General features: G+C 47.5%; 1 protein-coding gene across 1 annotated transcript; it reads left to right on the forward strand.

Annotated features, from left to right (window-relative positions):
- The first annotated feature begins 7,136 nt into the window (after positions 1-7,136).
- On the forward strand, positions 7,137-13,312 carry HMOX1 (heme oxygenase 1). Its single transcript, XM_071551672.1, has 5 exons — positions 7,137-7,277; positions 7,588-7,708; positions 10,047-10,538; positions 11,156-11,267; positions 12,612-13,312. The coding sequence occupies exons 1-5, from the start codon at positions 7,246-7,248 to the stop codon at positions 12,746-12,748; spliced, it is 894 nt and encodes a 297-aa protein (XP_071407773.1). The 5' UTR covers positions 7,137-7,245; the 3' UTR covers positions 12,749-13,312.
- Positions 13,313-15,337: the final 2,025 nt, after the last annotated feature.

Consider the following 15,337-nt stretch of genomic DNA (forward strand, 5'->3'; position numbering starts at 1 on the left):
ATTTTTATCTCTCTAGTGGGCACACAAGTGGAAGAGACAAAAGAGATGAAGAAAAAAGCTGGGGGAAAAGGAAGGATAGGAAAATCTGTGAACACATAAGGGGAAAAATATGTGCTCCAGTGCTCGGGAGCAAGGCAATGGAGGTGGTCATTGACCAGTGGTCACCAGTGCAACACAAGGAGTTGTGCTAGCAGCCAGTCCAGGTTTTTTTCTGTTTCTCCTGAAGATACTTCACAAACCATGAAGAAAGAGGTAACTTTTTGCACCAAGGTGTTGCCAGGGTGTTTGGTAGCCCTGAGGAGCCTCTTTCATTGACGTGCCTGCTCTCCTGTGACTTTTAGAGCATCCTGCCTGGTGCCTGGAGCTCTGATACATGTTGGGTGAACAAGTGTCCTTGTTTTGTGTCAGTGACCAGCGAAACTTGAGCAAGGGAACAGAGACTCCGCAGCACAGGCTCACAAGCAATAGCTTCCTCTTCTTTATCCACCATCATCGTTGCAAAATCTTGTGTGATGGTGCACACTTGCACTGCATGAGAGGGCAAATTTTCTAACTCCTACCAGCTGAGTTGTCAGCAATCAGAGGGATAGAGGCAGGTGAAAGTGGACAGCATCACTCACCATGAGTACAGTTTTCCTGTAGTGCTGTCTGCAACAGCCTTCCTGCAGAGCTGGACCTTGGTCCTTGCTGGCAGCCCCTGGCCAGTGTGTGCAGGAGTGTTTCACTCTGCAACAGTGAGGCTGGAGGCTCGGACCTGGCAAGGAGACCCCCAGAGAGCAGGGATTTTCTCAGGGGGATCAGTAATTCCCTCCCAGCACAGAAAAGCTGCATGTGCTGGTATCCAGTTGTTGTGTTTTCCTGGCCAATCTAGTCAGAAAGTTGTGGATCAGGCATAAAGTAAATTTGATGGTGGGGTGAGCCAAGGACACAGCTTTCCTGTGGCTTTAGGGGAGTCGACTTCACCAGCACAGAGTGGTAGGAAAATCTGTGTTTAGAAAATTGCCTCGAGGTACTTCTGTGGTTTTTTTAGCTCCTTGACAAAAAAAAAAAAAAAAAAAAAAAAAAAAAAAAAAAAGAGCTTAAATACCAGATCAGTCTTAGTGAGAGATAGGTGCCAATTTCTCTGAGCTCTTTTGCAGACCTTTAATCCAAAGGGAGGGTGAAGGGAGGGGGGGGAAAGAAAATAAAAATAGCCAGGGTGTGGGTGATCTTCTTCCAGAAGTGCCCCTCTGCCCAACTCTGCTGCCTCTGGGTAGGAATGTGTTTTGTGCAGCAAAGCACCATCAACCACCAGCTCCAGCAGAGCGTTAAGGGGGTGGCTCACCCCATCACAGGCACCTTCAGTCTCAATACTTGCCAAGCACCTTTGGCCTCACTCTGTGCCAAGTACCTTTGGTCCCTCCCAGCCTCTGCCAGACCACACCCAGCAGCTGAACTCTTAAATTCACACCCCATGTTGCCTCAGTGCTCTTTGTAATAATTATTTAGCTAAAGAGCTGCAACCAAGGCCCTGAGGTCCTGCTCCGCTCAGGAGAAGGGGATCTCTGCCAAACAGTGCCAATAGCCCTGACTCCTTGGTGCCTGGGATGCTAGGGAAGGCCTTCCCCAAAATGGGGATATTCTTGCTCTTTTGCAGTTGCAGCTGCAGTCCATAAGTTCTATGGTGCGCAGTGCTCTCCAATACTGCCCACTCTGCCTCTAAACCAAGGGTTTTGAAGAAATATCTGCCCTAACCCTTCTTTGCCTTATTTCTTCTTGTCAGCATGTAGCTCTCATAACAGACAGCATCTCAGTGGGGTAAATACAGTCCTGCCTCCCTGCCCTGAAGAGATCTTTGGTAATGAGTGAAGGAGGGGACACAGGCTATGCCACAGACACCCTATGTGGCCTTGAGTAAGTCACTTAAATTTGGCACATCTGCACGCCAGCCTCTTAACACAAACTGATTCCCACACATTGTTCCTGGGTTTGCTGTTTTTCACCAGCACAGATGAAAACTGGGTGCCCATCTGGCACCCCAGAGAACAATGTTCCCATGCCTTGATTTCCCCCTTATGGAGCAGGCACTGTCCCAGTCCCAGAGCAGATGCCACAGCATCTTCCATGTCCCCAGATCAGAGAGATGTACAGCTTTCCCAGCCTGGGATGCTTGCTTTTCCTACCTTTCCCAGACTACCCAGTGCAGCTCTGGGAAGCACAGATGGAAGGGGAATATTTTATGGCTGCCAGTGATGCCACATGTTCTGTCAGGATTCCTCACTCTTGCACAAGCCCCAAAACCCACAGCCTTCTTCTTGCTAATGCTGACTCACCCTTTCCCCAGTGTGGGCATTCTGCTGAGTCACGGTCAGCCTGGGACACCACGTATTGCTGAGTAAAAGCTTTGGGCTGTAGCAGAGGGACTGTTTTGCTGAGTCACAGTGGAACAGGGTCCACATGAGGTTGTTTATTACAGGCGGTTCCTGTGTGCCGCCCTGAGATTGCAGCTGCTGCTCTTGGCTCTGATCCTGCTTCTCGGGACAATTGGAGAAGTCTCCAGAAACAGACTCAGCTTCCCATGGCCCAGCGTGCCTTCTGTACTCAGGGGCAGGGAACCACACAGGGGTGGTTTGGAAACTTTGAGGTGGGGGGTGTTTGGATCTCACTTTCTGTGTTAAACTTGGCTCCCAGCTCCAGTTCCTCCCTCTCCTGAGAAAGGGGTGTGAGCAGTGCAGTACAAGGTCCTCCTTCTTGCATACATGTTTTTCAAATCCAAAGTTTCACAGTTCGTTCCTACAGTCAGGGCACACTTTGTTTTACACAGTCATACCACTGAAACAAAGGAGGCAGCACTGACTGAAACATTTGCACAAATGAGATTTTTATTTGGTAACTCTGTGCTGCTCCTATCCACACTTCCCTTTGGCTCCCAAACTACGCACCCAGCAGTGCACAAGACTCTAAGAAGTGTGGTGGGCTCTGTGGATCCTCCCCTAAAATTTCAGCCCAGTGTACCCATAACCTGGAGACCTGCTGCATGCTTTAGGTCACTGCCTGACTGGTCATGCACATGCTTTGCAGGGGGCTTGCTCCGTTCTCCCTCCTCCTCCCCACTCTTTCCTGACAGCTCAGAACTCTCTCCTTGTTCATAGCCATGTGCTGCAGCACACATATAACCACACATCCACAAAAATATGTATTGTAATCTGCATTTCCTATTTTTGTCATGCTGGTTCATTTATCCTGAAAAATCTACCTGCACCTTCACCTCCCACCACGTTGGTGTCCACAGTTCCTATGTGTGGGTTTTGCCCAGCACAGCCATGTCTGTGTATAGGACCCTCCAAAGGTAGTAGAAGTGCCAGCCCCATGGGCAGCTGCAGTGCCTGACCTCTCCATGAGCATTTCTAGTCCACTGGACTTCTGACCTCCTTTTTCCACCTGTATCTTTGATCTAGACTGAGTTTTGGATGCTGACAGCAGTGAGCAGTGTTAGTTCTGCCTGGGCAGGGTTGGGAAAGGCAATCTCCCTTTGGTAAACACAAATTAACACATAAAATATCTCTGTATACTCCAGCACGGACTTCCTTCTCCAGCAAGTCATTTTAAGCAGTTATTGCAAACTTTTTTTCCCCCGCCATGACACAGCAAATCCTGGTTACTGAGTCAGCTTTCCAAGCGCAAGCCAGGCAGCTGCATTTTGCTGTGTCACAGTTTAAGAGAGCCCATTAGTTGGCAAAGGCTGGTTTTCCCCTCGGAAGCCAAGCTGAGCTGAACTGAGCTGCGGGGAGCTGCCTGCCAGAGCCCAGCGTGGAACAGCACTACCCACAAGGGACTGAGGAGAGCTGACTTTGCATCTCGTGACTGACTGTGTAACTTGGCATTTCTGACCATAAATCTACTGGCAGAACAGTCTCTCAATATACAAAGAGGAAAGTTGTCCCCACTACCTATCCCAGATGGAAGCACTGTTTCCTTTGTTAACTTTCTGTTGTTGTTAACCATTCATCTACCATCTCTTGATTGAGCATTTTCTCAGGGGCTAGGATGTACAGACAGAGGCTTTTAAGCCCAGCAGGAATTATTACAAATATTTTGCCTGAGGCTACTTTATTCATCTTTGCAAGAAATCTCCTGGGCAGTTTCAGTGGTGTCCTCATAGGGAGTAGCTCAGGCACCACTCGAACACAGCTCACTGGAAGAGCAGGAGACAACAGGGTTAATGCCAGGAATGATGGAGACCACAGCTCTGACACTTCAGTGATATCCAAGCAAAGTCTCCTAGTGACCTGGATGTGGGCTGGCCTCTGCTTTCCCATTACCCACTATTCTTTTCGAGCCAGTTTGTTCCTTCCACTAAAAGCACACACCTGCTTCCCCATTCATCCCTCCCATCTCAACTTGCAAAATTCTCTTTGAGGAAGAGACAGTACCTTGCAAATCCCTGCGAGCATATTGCCCCAGTGCCATTGACCTCCTCCACACCACAAAAAAACAGCACAGCAGAAGCAATACAAGTCCTCAGTGCAGAGCACTGGATAGGGCCAGAAATGCCTCAGGGCAGCAACTGCAAAGATGATGACATCCCACTTTCAGTTCTACTTCCATCTTGCTGCAGGGCACTTGGGCCTTTCCAGAGAGCTAAGCCCAGTCCCACAGCTGCTCTATCCCAAGAAACGCAGATGATTGAGAGATCAGTCAGCATAAATCAGTTATGTAGCATGTTTTTTTTTTGCCTGCACCTTTGCAAAAGCTTATGGCAGAGGTGAGCTGCATCTCTTGTGACCAGCCCAGGGAAAGGTAAAGCCCCAAGATCCAGAGGAGGTACATTTAGCTTCATGTCCTGGGGAAGTATGGTGACAAGCCCAGGAAACCTACCTGGAGTGGTAACAACATGATTAGACACCCTCTTTTTGTTCTCCCCCACTCTCATTACATCTACCACAATCCTGTATAAAAGGGAGAAGGACTTTTTGGCTACATCCTTTATAAGGCCTCCAAGCATGCAGCCTCTTGGAAGAAGTCAGGCAGACAGGCGAAGGGCAAAAACATGAGCCTGAAAGCACACAGAGAGTTCTTGGGGGAAAACTGGAAGAAGCATTGCCATAGCTGCAGAATAGAGGTGAAAGGAGGGGCAGGGCTTGAGGGTTAGATTTTTTTGTATTATTTAATAAAATGAATAATAGATTCTCATCATATCATTCTTATTCTCATATAATTCTTATGTGTTTCCTACTTCCTTCCACTAGAACTACAGGTTAAATTTGTGCTCCAGTTTCCCATGACAGGACAGGAGTCACCAAAAGGGACAGAAAATGTGAGCTTTAAGGAGGGAAACATCCATTCTGGGGCCGTCCCTGTGGCAAAATGGCATCAACGTTTTCGAGAGGGACTGGCCATGCCACTCTACCCTCTGCACATGGACTCCACACAAGAGCCCTCTCTCAGGAGATGTCTGGGTCACACTCACTTCCATTTTACCTTAAAGAAAAAAAACAAGCCAGCAGCAAGTTGTCTACAGTGGCATGTGGGTAAGAGATGAGCACGACAGGACATCTTTTGCTAGTGTACACTGTTGCTTTAAAAGACAAAGCAAGACAGGAAAAGTCTGGCTGAGTCAGGATGGAAATGCTGAGTAATTCTTCCTGAATGCTGCATGCCAGATGTCTGCCAGATTAAAAAAAAAAAAAAAAAAAAGCATGGAAGCATATTTTCTCCAGGACAGCTTTCTAACCTACAGCATCCAGTCCTGCTGTGACCTGGTGTAGGTACACTGACAGGGAGAGAGGGAGGTGAATGGCTTGAATGGCAGCATCCACTAGCAAAGTCACAGAAAGGACTGGCTGGAGAGGGCAGATGGACAGCAAATGCCACAGTCCTTCTCTCTCCAGCCTGGGCTCTGCCTCCCCACCAGCCCCTACATGACTGTAGCAAGGACTTCCTCACACCTGTAGCAGCAGGGGAATGGTGGATCTAAGTGCCCTGCTCTTTGGGTTGAGTACAAAATGTGTGTTTTTTCCAGAGTACAGTTAGCAAACGCATCATCTGTCCTGACTAGCCCTGCTTCCAGCATAGCTACAGGTGGAAAAGAAGGGCCCAGCTTCATCTGCTGGCCATCACTAAAAAACAGCAGAACAGACAGCTACTGACAGAAACACCTTGTCCAACTCTCTTTTCTCAAATCAGGGAAATTATTTGCCTTGAAAGTTTCTGCAGATTTCCTCAGTTTCCCCCAAGCCATGTATGATATTTTTTCAACCCACCAGCTACCTCAGCTTTCTGGGTACCTAGGAGATGGAATGCTATTCTCCTAAATTGCCCTACACACTGCTGTGGTGACAACAGGACCCAGTTATCACAAAAATCAATGGTATTGTTTCCATGAGCAAGAGAGCAAAGAATGGATTTTGCTGTGCATCAGTGCTGGCTCCATGTAAAGTGACAGAGTTTGCCCCCCAGTGCCCAGCACTATGCAAGTTCTGGCACCTGGAGCCCAGAGCTGGTGCATGGATGTGCCATAGCAGCTGGATTACCCCAGGTATCCATGACTGGTACGTGCCACCGGGATCCCTGCTATGCTCCCTGCTGCGAAGGGGGTATGCTTCTAACCTGTAGTGCTGAGGTCCTCTTCCCACAGCCCGCAACCACTGTGTCACCTGAAAGAATCTCTGAAGATGTGCACAGCCACAGGAAATAAGATGCTTATACCTAAGAGGAGCTGGAGTAGATGAGGATGGGTACTGGATTAAGTCTCCAGGCAGGGTGCAGCCACCACACAGACTGGGGTGTAGGACAAGGAGTATGTCCTGCCTGCCCCAGACACCATCCCTGTAAATCCACCCTCCTTGTTCAACCCCACTGCCACCAGCACAATGAGCACCTCTTGCAGCACTCGGGCTCTGCCTGCCATGGGCAGGGCACTGAAAGGGTTACAGAGCCAGGCACCCATGAAGGAGAAGTTGCTGGAAATCCTCTTATTTTGTGCTTAGTTATCAAGATGCATCAGGTGACTTCGTTGTGGTCCCTGGAGGCTGCAGGCAAGGAGGGGGTGTCAGCCAGGCTGAAAAGGGAACTGCTGTTGTGTCGCAAGAAGTTTATACTCACACTGAGGTCAGTGGTTCGGCTGCTCACGTGGCCTGGCAGTATAAAGCTGGATGCAGGAGCCGGGCTGCCCAGCTCAGAGCTTCAGTGTCCTGGGAGCAGAAGGGAAGGAAGGAAGCACAAGCAACAGCAGGGAAAGGGCGGAGTGAAACGACGTAGAGAAACATGGAAACTTCCCAGACACACAGCTCCGAAGGGTGAGAGCGGGATGGGAATGAGAGGAAAATGTTTTGCCAGAAGAGTATTGTGTTTCTTCCTTTGCTTTTAGGCATGCTGTTTCTGTTTGAACTGCATGCTGCTGCTTTCACCTGTGGATGGAGTTTTGTCAGTCTTCCTTGCTCGGGACAGCATTTGGAAAGCTGGTCTCCCTGGTTCCCATACACACCTCTTGGGAATGCTCTGCTCTGTTTTGTCATCCCAGGCTCCCCCTTTATTCCTAGAAAGCTAAGATCCATTTTGCCAGAGGAAAGAGAAAGCATTAATATCTGTTTTGCTGTTCTTCCCTAGCATGTCCAAGGACCTGTCAGAACTGTTGAAGGAAGCTACCAAGGAGGTGCACGAGCAGGCAGAGAACACACCGTTCATGAAGAATTTCCAGAAGGGGCAGGTGTCACTCCATGAGTTTAAGGTACTTCATAGCAACACTACTTGCGGCTGGGATTTCCTCACCAGTTAGATCAGACAGGCTGTGTGGGGACTAAAAGGGGGCAGATGGGAATAATACAGGTAAGAAGAATGGGGACCCTACAGCTGTCTGGTATCAGCATCTCCTGTGTAAAACATGCTTTTCATCCAACTCCAGCACCCTAAGATCTTACTGACTCCTCTTGCAGAAGGCAGGACAGGACTCTGCATATCAGGATGGGTAGCCAAGCTGAATCAGGAAAAAAAAAGACAAAGAGGTTCATGGGATTAATGCAATTGCTTTTCTCTTTCTTCATAAATGCCTGCATATTAATTACTGGCAATGATAGTTAATAGAGATATAACTATGTATAGGTACTTGAGCAGCTGAAATGACAAAACAGGAAAATATTATATTTGGAATACTCTAGGCAGAGCTAGAAATAATGATGGAATGGTGAGAAAGTGAGGAGGTAGGATCATCTTTGGCACTGAATTTTGCATTGTTACCTGGGGAGTTATACCAAAGCTGAGATCATGAACAATAACTCAAAAGCAGACTGAGTTTGAGCAATCCATGTCTGCTGCTAACAGGCAGGAGCCTGTTGCTTCTTTCAAGATAAAAAGAGAAATATTTTCACATACTAGCCTAACCTGGCTAGATATGATTCCTGGGATCAGAGCCATGCAACAAAGCCATGAGCAAAACCAAAGCAAACACCTGGACAAGAAATTCCTGAGAGGCTATAGGATGTGACGCATGGGCTTGCAAATAACAGCTAGCAATGCAACCTGTGGCTTAATTACTTTGTTGTTCAATTGTTCCTTGGCAAATAAATCCACAAGAGTAAGAAAGACTACTTATTTCTGATAGATGGCATTCAGAATACTTAGTCAAGCACAAATTTAATCTCAGATGCTGACTTCCTGCTCTTAGGAAAAGTGGCATTGGTTTGGCAGTGAACTTTGAGACAGGCTGGCAAGAGTATAAAATGTTATGCCTTCAGGAACAGAGCTTGGTTTCTCAGATTGTTATATGTTGTCAGGGGAGTGGAATGGGACATGGGTTTTAGAAATTAACAACAGTTTTCAAAAGCCATGTTTCTCATTAAATCATTACCTGCCACTGAAAACAACAACAGCTGAGCTGTATTTTTGCTTAATTTGTTAGGCAACGTTCCCATATGTTGTTTCTTTTCCAGTAAGCTGGATAACAGGTTGTTGTTTAAAAACCTCTATTTTTGTTTATTCTCTTGGCAAACCTATATATCTGCCCTTCTATGTGACTCTCCAGATGGTGAATATTTGTTTCCACAAGCAAGTCACTGCCCGTGTGCTTATCAAAGTCCTGTTTGCTGGCACAGTGGGGAAAAGTTGAAATGGCAACTCTTTCACTGCAGAACTGACTGCTCTCTGAGAGACTAAACTGCTTTCTCTCCTATGAGCAGTATAATCCCCCCTACTCAAATCTGCCTCACTTGTACTGCAATACCTTCATCTTTTACACTTTGCTGCTGGCAAGGGATCCTAGTGCAAGGAAGGGATGGTGTAGGTGTAACAGTCTCTGAAAACAGAATGCCTGGGGCAGGAAAGAACACAGCTAGATTGTCTTAGACCACGTGGAAAAGCTGGCAGACAGAAGAAAGTAGCACATAAGCTGGGAAAAACAACAATAACAATGGTTTCAAAACAGAGGGGAGAACACAGGCTCACAGCACTCCTTCACAAAGACATCTTTCAGAGGCAGGCTGTGTTTCCAGCTCCCTTTTATCTTCTCTCCATGGGACAACTGAGGAGGCAACCCCACTTGTATGCCTGAATGAGCATAGTGGTGGTGCCTCAGTTCCCAGGATGGTGAGATACCAACAGGATGAATACATTGCAAAATAAACTGTGTGTCATCATCCACAAAGGGAAGCCACATTTTGAAGCATTCAAATTTGAACAATGCACCAGAAAATATACCTTGGGGAATACCCTCTCTGTTGACTAAGAGAATGAGAATAGACCAGGAACAATTAAACAGGGCTCAGTTTAGATTACATTAAGCTGCAAGCCCTTTAACTTGAAGGCAAAGGCAGTGACTCTAAGAGCAAGTAAGACCAATGTCTGCTGGAAAGGGCTAACCTGATTGCTGCCTCAAGTAGAAGGGGAAGGGCTAAACAGTGGCTTGCTGCACCTCGCAACTCTGTTTTCCAAATGGGAAATCCTCAACATCACACATGTGCAGGATTCACACTGTGTGTGCCCATGAATACCTTTTCTGTTAGTAGGATTTGTCCCACAAACTTAAACAAGACAGACAGATGCACCTGTAGCTCATTGTCTTTCTTTTCTATCAGCTGGTTACAGCATCCTTGTACTTCATCTACTCTGCTCTGGAGGAAGAGATTGAACGTAATAAGAACAACCCCGTTTATGCCCCTGTGTATTTTCCGGCGGAGCTACACCGGAAAGCTGCCCTGGAGGAAGACTTGGAGTACTTCTATGGCACCAACTGGAGGGAAGAGATCCCATATCCTGAGGCTACTCGGAAATACGTTGAGAGGCTTCACTACGTAGGCAAGAACCACCCAGAGCTCCTAGTGGCCCATGCCTACACTCGGTATTTGGGAGACCTTTCTGGGGGGCAGGTGCTGAAAAAAATTGCCCAAAAGGCCCTCCAGCTGCCCAGCACTGGAGAAGGGCTGGCTTTTTTCACCTTCGATGGAGTCTCCAATGCTACCAAGTTCAAGCAGCTCTATCGCTCTCGCATGAATGCTCTCGAGATGGACCTTGCCACTAAGAAAAGAGTCATGGAGGAGGCCAAGAAAGCATTCCTGCTCAATATACAGGTGAGTACACAACCATCTAGTCCTGCCAGCCCACACCCTCTCTCAGTCAAGAAAATAGCTACAGGGGAAATGCCAAGCCAGTATTTCTGCTGGGGAGCGTATGAGAAGTTGTGGATTAGGGCAAGCTAGTCAGAGTTGGATGGCTGTGTTTGTCCAACCTGGAGACTGAGTAAAAGTATGGCCTCTGAAAACCTCTTCTCCCTCCCTTAGTGTTTGAATATACTCTCTACCATGTGCCACTATTCAGACATGAATGAAAGCTGATACTGGGAGTGGGGATCACCACATATCTGTCCTAATTCTGTAGTAAAGTTTACAGGTCCTCTGTGGACACTGACCAGGTGCACAGGTACCTTCCTTTCCTTTCCATTAGAAGATGGGAAATCGCCTTATCCTTAGCTCAAAGCTTCAGGGAGAACCTGTAAAGCGAATAAGGAGGTTGAAAGACATGCTTTTGACCCTAGAGGCAGCTTATATTCTGTGCAAAATGTGTTAAGAGACTGGGACTGAAGGCTTGGTGTCTTCCTCTAGCTCCTAAAGTGCCTGGGGAAGCAGCAATGGGTCCAGTGAAAGAAGAAGAGGAGGCCACATAATGAGACAGTGTTTCTTCTTCACAGGTATTTGAGGCGCTGCAGGAGCTGGTGTCAAAGGGCCAGGAGAATGGGCACCCTGTGCAGCCAAAGACAGAGCTTCTTCGCACAAGGAATGTTAACAAAGCACATGACCATGGTAAGACCCTCCTAAGGGCAGGTGCTTAACATTGCTCCTTCATTTCCTTCTGCCCTTTCTTCTGTTCTTGTTTGTAAAAGCCACTGTGGAATAAACATGAGGTGCTTGCCCCATCTCTTCTCCAGCCCTCAGCAGGTAGTGCAAGGAGAGGCATTGGCATCTGCAAAGCTTCTTGGAGACATGACAGAGCAAGGATGACACATGTGAGCCCTCCAGAAAGAGTATCAATAAGGAAGTTTTACAAAAAAGAGACTCCTCTCCATGCCTCTTAAACTTTAACAAATGTAAGGTGTATTCACCACCAAGGGAAAGCTGTCCTTGAGTGCACAGAAGCAAAGGCATCAATTTTGGGCCCAGCAGATCAGCCGTGGTTCTGTGATGCTGGCAGAAGGTTCTTCCAGACACACAGTACTATCCAGTGGCCTGTCCCTTTGGACTAAATCTCTACCTGGTCATTTTCCTACCTTCCAGAAGTATTTGCTGAAAACTCTCCAGAGTATGCTGAGTTTATAGTGAGCATTGTTCTGGATGGTGAAATATAACCAGCTTGGAAGTCAGGCTTGTAACTGAGTGAGGAGTGAGCTCATATGTTTACAGGGGCAGTGGTTTCCCTGATGACATGCGATTCAAATAAAAAAACTTTATTATCGACCCATTCTTAAATTAAAAGGGAGATTTTTTTTCAGTGCATACTGGATTGAACCACAGTTTTCCCATGGCAAAGAATGAAAAGCAAACCTCACTTTGTGCATTTCCAGATAATGAAGCTTAAAGCAACTTCTTTGGGAGAGGCACTAAAAGTTCTCTGTGAAACTGCTGTTCCTTTCCCAATACAGTCATAAAAGTAAAATTTTCAGAAAAATTTGGTATTGGATGACGAATCACATCCAGAAATTGCACTGGGAAAATTCTCTGCAGTGCTGAGGACTGTTTAAGGTTATTAGATACTTAATTAATTAAATCAGTGAGAAGTAGGAGACAAAATGCCTTTTAAAATTCTAGCTTAAGTATCTGGCTGTCTTCTGCACACATCAGGGCAGTGGATCTGGGCAGTGCATTTCTAAGCCTGTAAGGAGTCAGGGGAAGAGGCTGGCCCTCACACACAGGCACAAGGGTTGTGAGACTTTGTGATTTCCTGGTCAAGTCTGCTGCTTCCCTTCTTCACCAGGGGAGTAGAACCTGCTGCGACTGTTTCTCCCAGCTCAAAGGACGAACTCCTTTCTCTTGATGACTCCAGCAGAGTCTGCTCTGGCTCTGGGGGGAGCAAGCATGCCATGCCAGCCACTTCTTGCCTCAGCCTCTTCTCACTTGGCTTTATTTTCTTTTTCTCTCTATTTGATCTAGGTCCAGCACATGGGAAAGAAAGTGAGAGGACAAACAGGAAAAACACAGACATGAAGCCCACCACTTCCCTGGTGCGATGGATCCTGGCACTCAGCTTCCTAGCCATGACTGTTGCCGTGGGCTTATTTGCCATGTGAAAGAGCAAGACCTTCACCTTCTCTTTGTGCCTTCCCTCACACTGAACTAATCCACTTTCTCCAGTCCTTTTGAGAGAAATTCCCCCTGACTGGATACTGTGATCTTGGCTCTGCCACTAATATTAGGAGACTTTTCTCCCTAAAAATCAGAGTGCTATAAGGGGGTTCAGGCAAAGTCTCTCCCATGCTTGGTATGAGCTCTTCTCAGAGACTAACTTTATCACCAAAACCAAGGGTAGAAAAGGCTAAAACTAATAGCCAAGAATTGTCATTGCTTTATAGAGTGCCTACAAAAATCCTGCAGGATCAGAAACACAGCTTGAACATCTGTCTTTCCTCAGAAATATGAAGCTCCTTGGAGCTCTGTTTTTTTATACTGGTAGATAATACTGTGATCACTATTTTTGTGGAGCCACATGGCTCCTGTGGGTAACAGACTGTTTTATACGACTCTTTTTCCAATCATTTTTGGTTTTTGAAAAGCAGAAGATGGTTGTTGAAGACACAGTGTCATTCTTGTCTGGTTATATAATTTATACACATAATAAACTTCAGTGTAAAGTCTTCAGGCCTGGTGTTTCCTATTATTAAAGCCTTACCCAGGGAGAAAGGAAGTGTCTTTCTTCCTCACGGTTTTATGTCTTTTGGAGCTGCTGCTTCCACAGACATGACAATAGATGGAAGTGGGAGCACCCATCACAGCCAGACTCTGCTCCCACTCAGTGCTAACAATTACCTGTTATAGGCTGGGGCAGGTTTCTTCAGCTGCTACATGTTTCTCTCTATTTCTAGAAATAGCACAACATTCTGTGAGCACACAAAATATTTTTGAGGGCTGGAAGTGGTACATAAGCACTGGTTGCTATTCTATTACAAGCAAAAGGTGATGGGACCCTCAGCTGGTCGGAACCAAGACAGCTCTGCCTGACCACTGCCAGCTAAGGGCTCCGCTGCCAGACTGCCTTTGCACAAACTTCGGCATGAATCAGAACAGCAAGTATGTTTTCACCACCCAAAAATTAGATGCATCCTAGGTTTCGATCAAGACAGCTAAATGGGAGACATGAGGATACCCTCACCTGAGTAACAAACCAATCCAACTTACTCCAAGGATTTCACATGCACATGGCATTGCTACACTCCAAACACACAGCACTGCTGGAGCAGGCCATGCACACAGCTTGCTTTCCCTGCCTTTTGCTGAGGCAGATCTGGAGGGATAGCCTTGTGGCCAGACACAGCCCTGTCTGCTTCAGATAGTCTTCCTATATAGGAGAGGCTGCAGTTTGGGTATGGCACAGCAGGTACTGAACTGTTACATATCACCTCAGAGTCCCTTCCTCTCTTTCCACCAGAAAACCTCCGTGATCAACCTGTCTCCATGATGCTGCCTGTTCTGGCTGTGACCTTAATCTCAAAGACACATGTTCCTACTGCTCTGTTTTCATGACCAGCACTGAACCTGCTCAAAGAACAGGAATCAGAAGGCAGGTCCTGCTGAGAAGTGGGAAAAGGGGACTAATTTTTCTCAGGCTCTTCTCTATATCCCTTTAACAATTCTCTTTATTAATTGTCTCCTTGGACCCACCTGCCAACCCTGGTAGAAAAGAGTTAATTCTTGAAAAACATAGATGTTTGAAAAGCAGGGATACAAGCCTTGATTGCTGTTCAAATACAAGAAGTTGTTCCTTCAGGTTTATATTTAGTTCTACCTATTCAGTCCCTCTAACCCACCCCAACTAAATCATTATGTTCATCCAACCATGCTGAGGTAACTAAGGTCCCAAACAGGCAAACAAATGCCCGTGAGCTCAGAAACACAGTGTACTGTGATCAGCCCCTCTCTGCTGCCCCGAGATTGCCACTGCGACCTCAAAGTCAGAAAATTTGGGTTCCCACTGACAGCATCCCCTCCCTGCTCCTCAGGGAGACTCTCTTGGGTATCTCACAGCCACTGTGTTATAACACACTGAACGCCCCCAGGCTGGGCATCAAGTCTTCAGAGGCTAAGATCGGAGCTTTGCTTGTACTCGCCTACGACCTTTATGAATACATCTGGTTTCTTTGTAACAACGAGACCGTCTTTATTTCCCGCCCTCGCGATGCACCAGCTCCCCAGGTTCCTCATCCTTTGGGATTTGCACCACCACATGTTTGAAGGGCCGAAATGCGCACCAGCGCCCTGCCAGCCTTCCCCCGGGATTCATTACTAGCCAGGAGAAAGGCACCCCGGCGATGACCTGCAGTGGCAGGCCCGAGCTACCCCAGGAGCCCGCGGCAGTAATTAATCACTTGATTTTTATTTATCTATTCGGAGAACGGGCGCCGCTCCTCCCCTGCCGCCAGAGGCCGCCAACGCTCTCCCCTCGCCCGCAATGGTTTCACCCGCTTCCCCTCCGTGCACCATCATAATGATCCCGCCCGCCAAGTCACCTTCCCCGCCCCTCGCTCCCCGATTTCGCGCCAAACCGGCACCGACCGCATCGTCCCAGCCAATCGGCGCCCGGCAGGGCGGGGCGGGAGGGCGGTCGCGCCCAATCGGCGGCGGCGCGCTGCGAACGGGCCAATCGGAGTGCGCGGCGGCGGCGC

The sequence above is a fragment of the Pithys albifrons genome, chromosome 3 (genome assembly GCF_047495875.1).
Source record: "Pithys albifrons albifrons isolate INPA30051 chromosome 3, PitAlb_v1, whole genome shotgun sequence".
Lineage (NCBI taxonomy): Eukaryota > Metazoa > Chordata > Aves > Passeriformes > Thamnophilidae > Pithys > Pithys albifrons.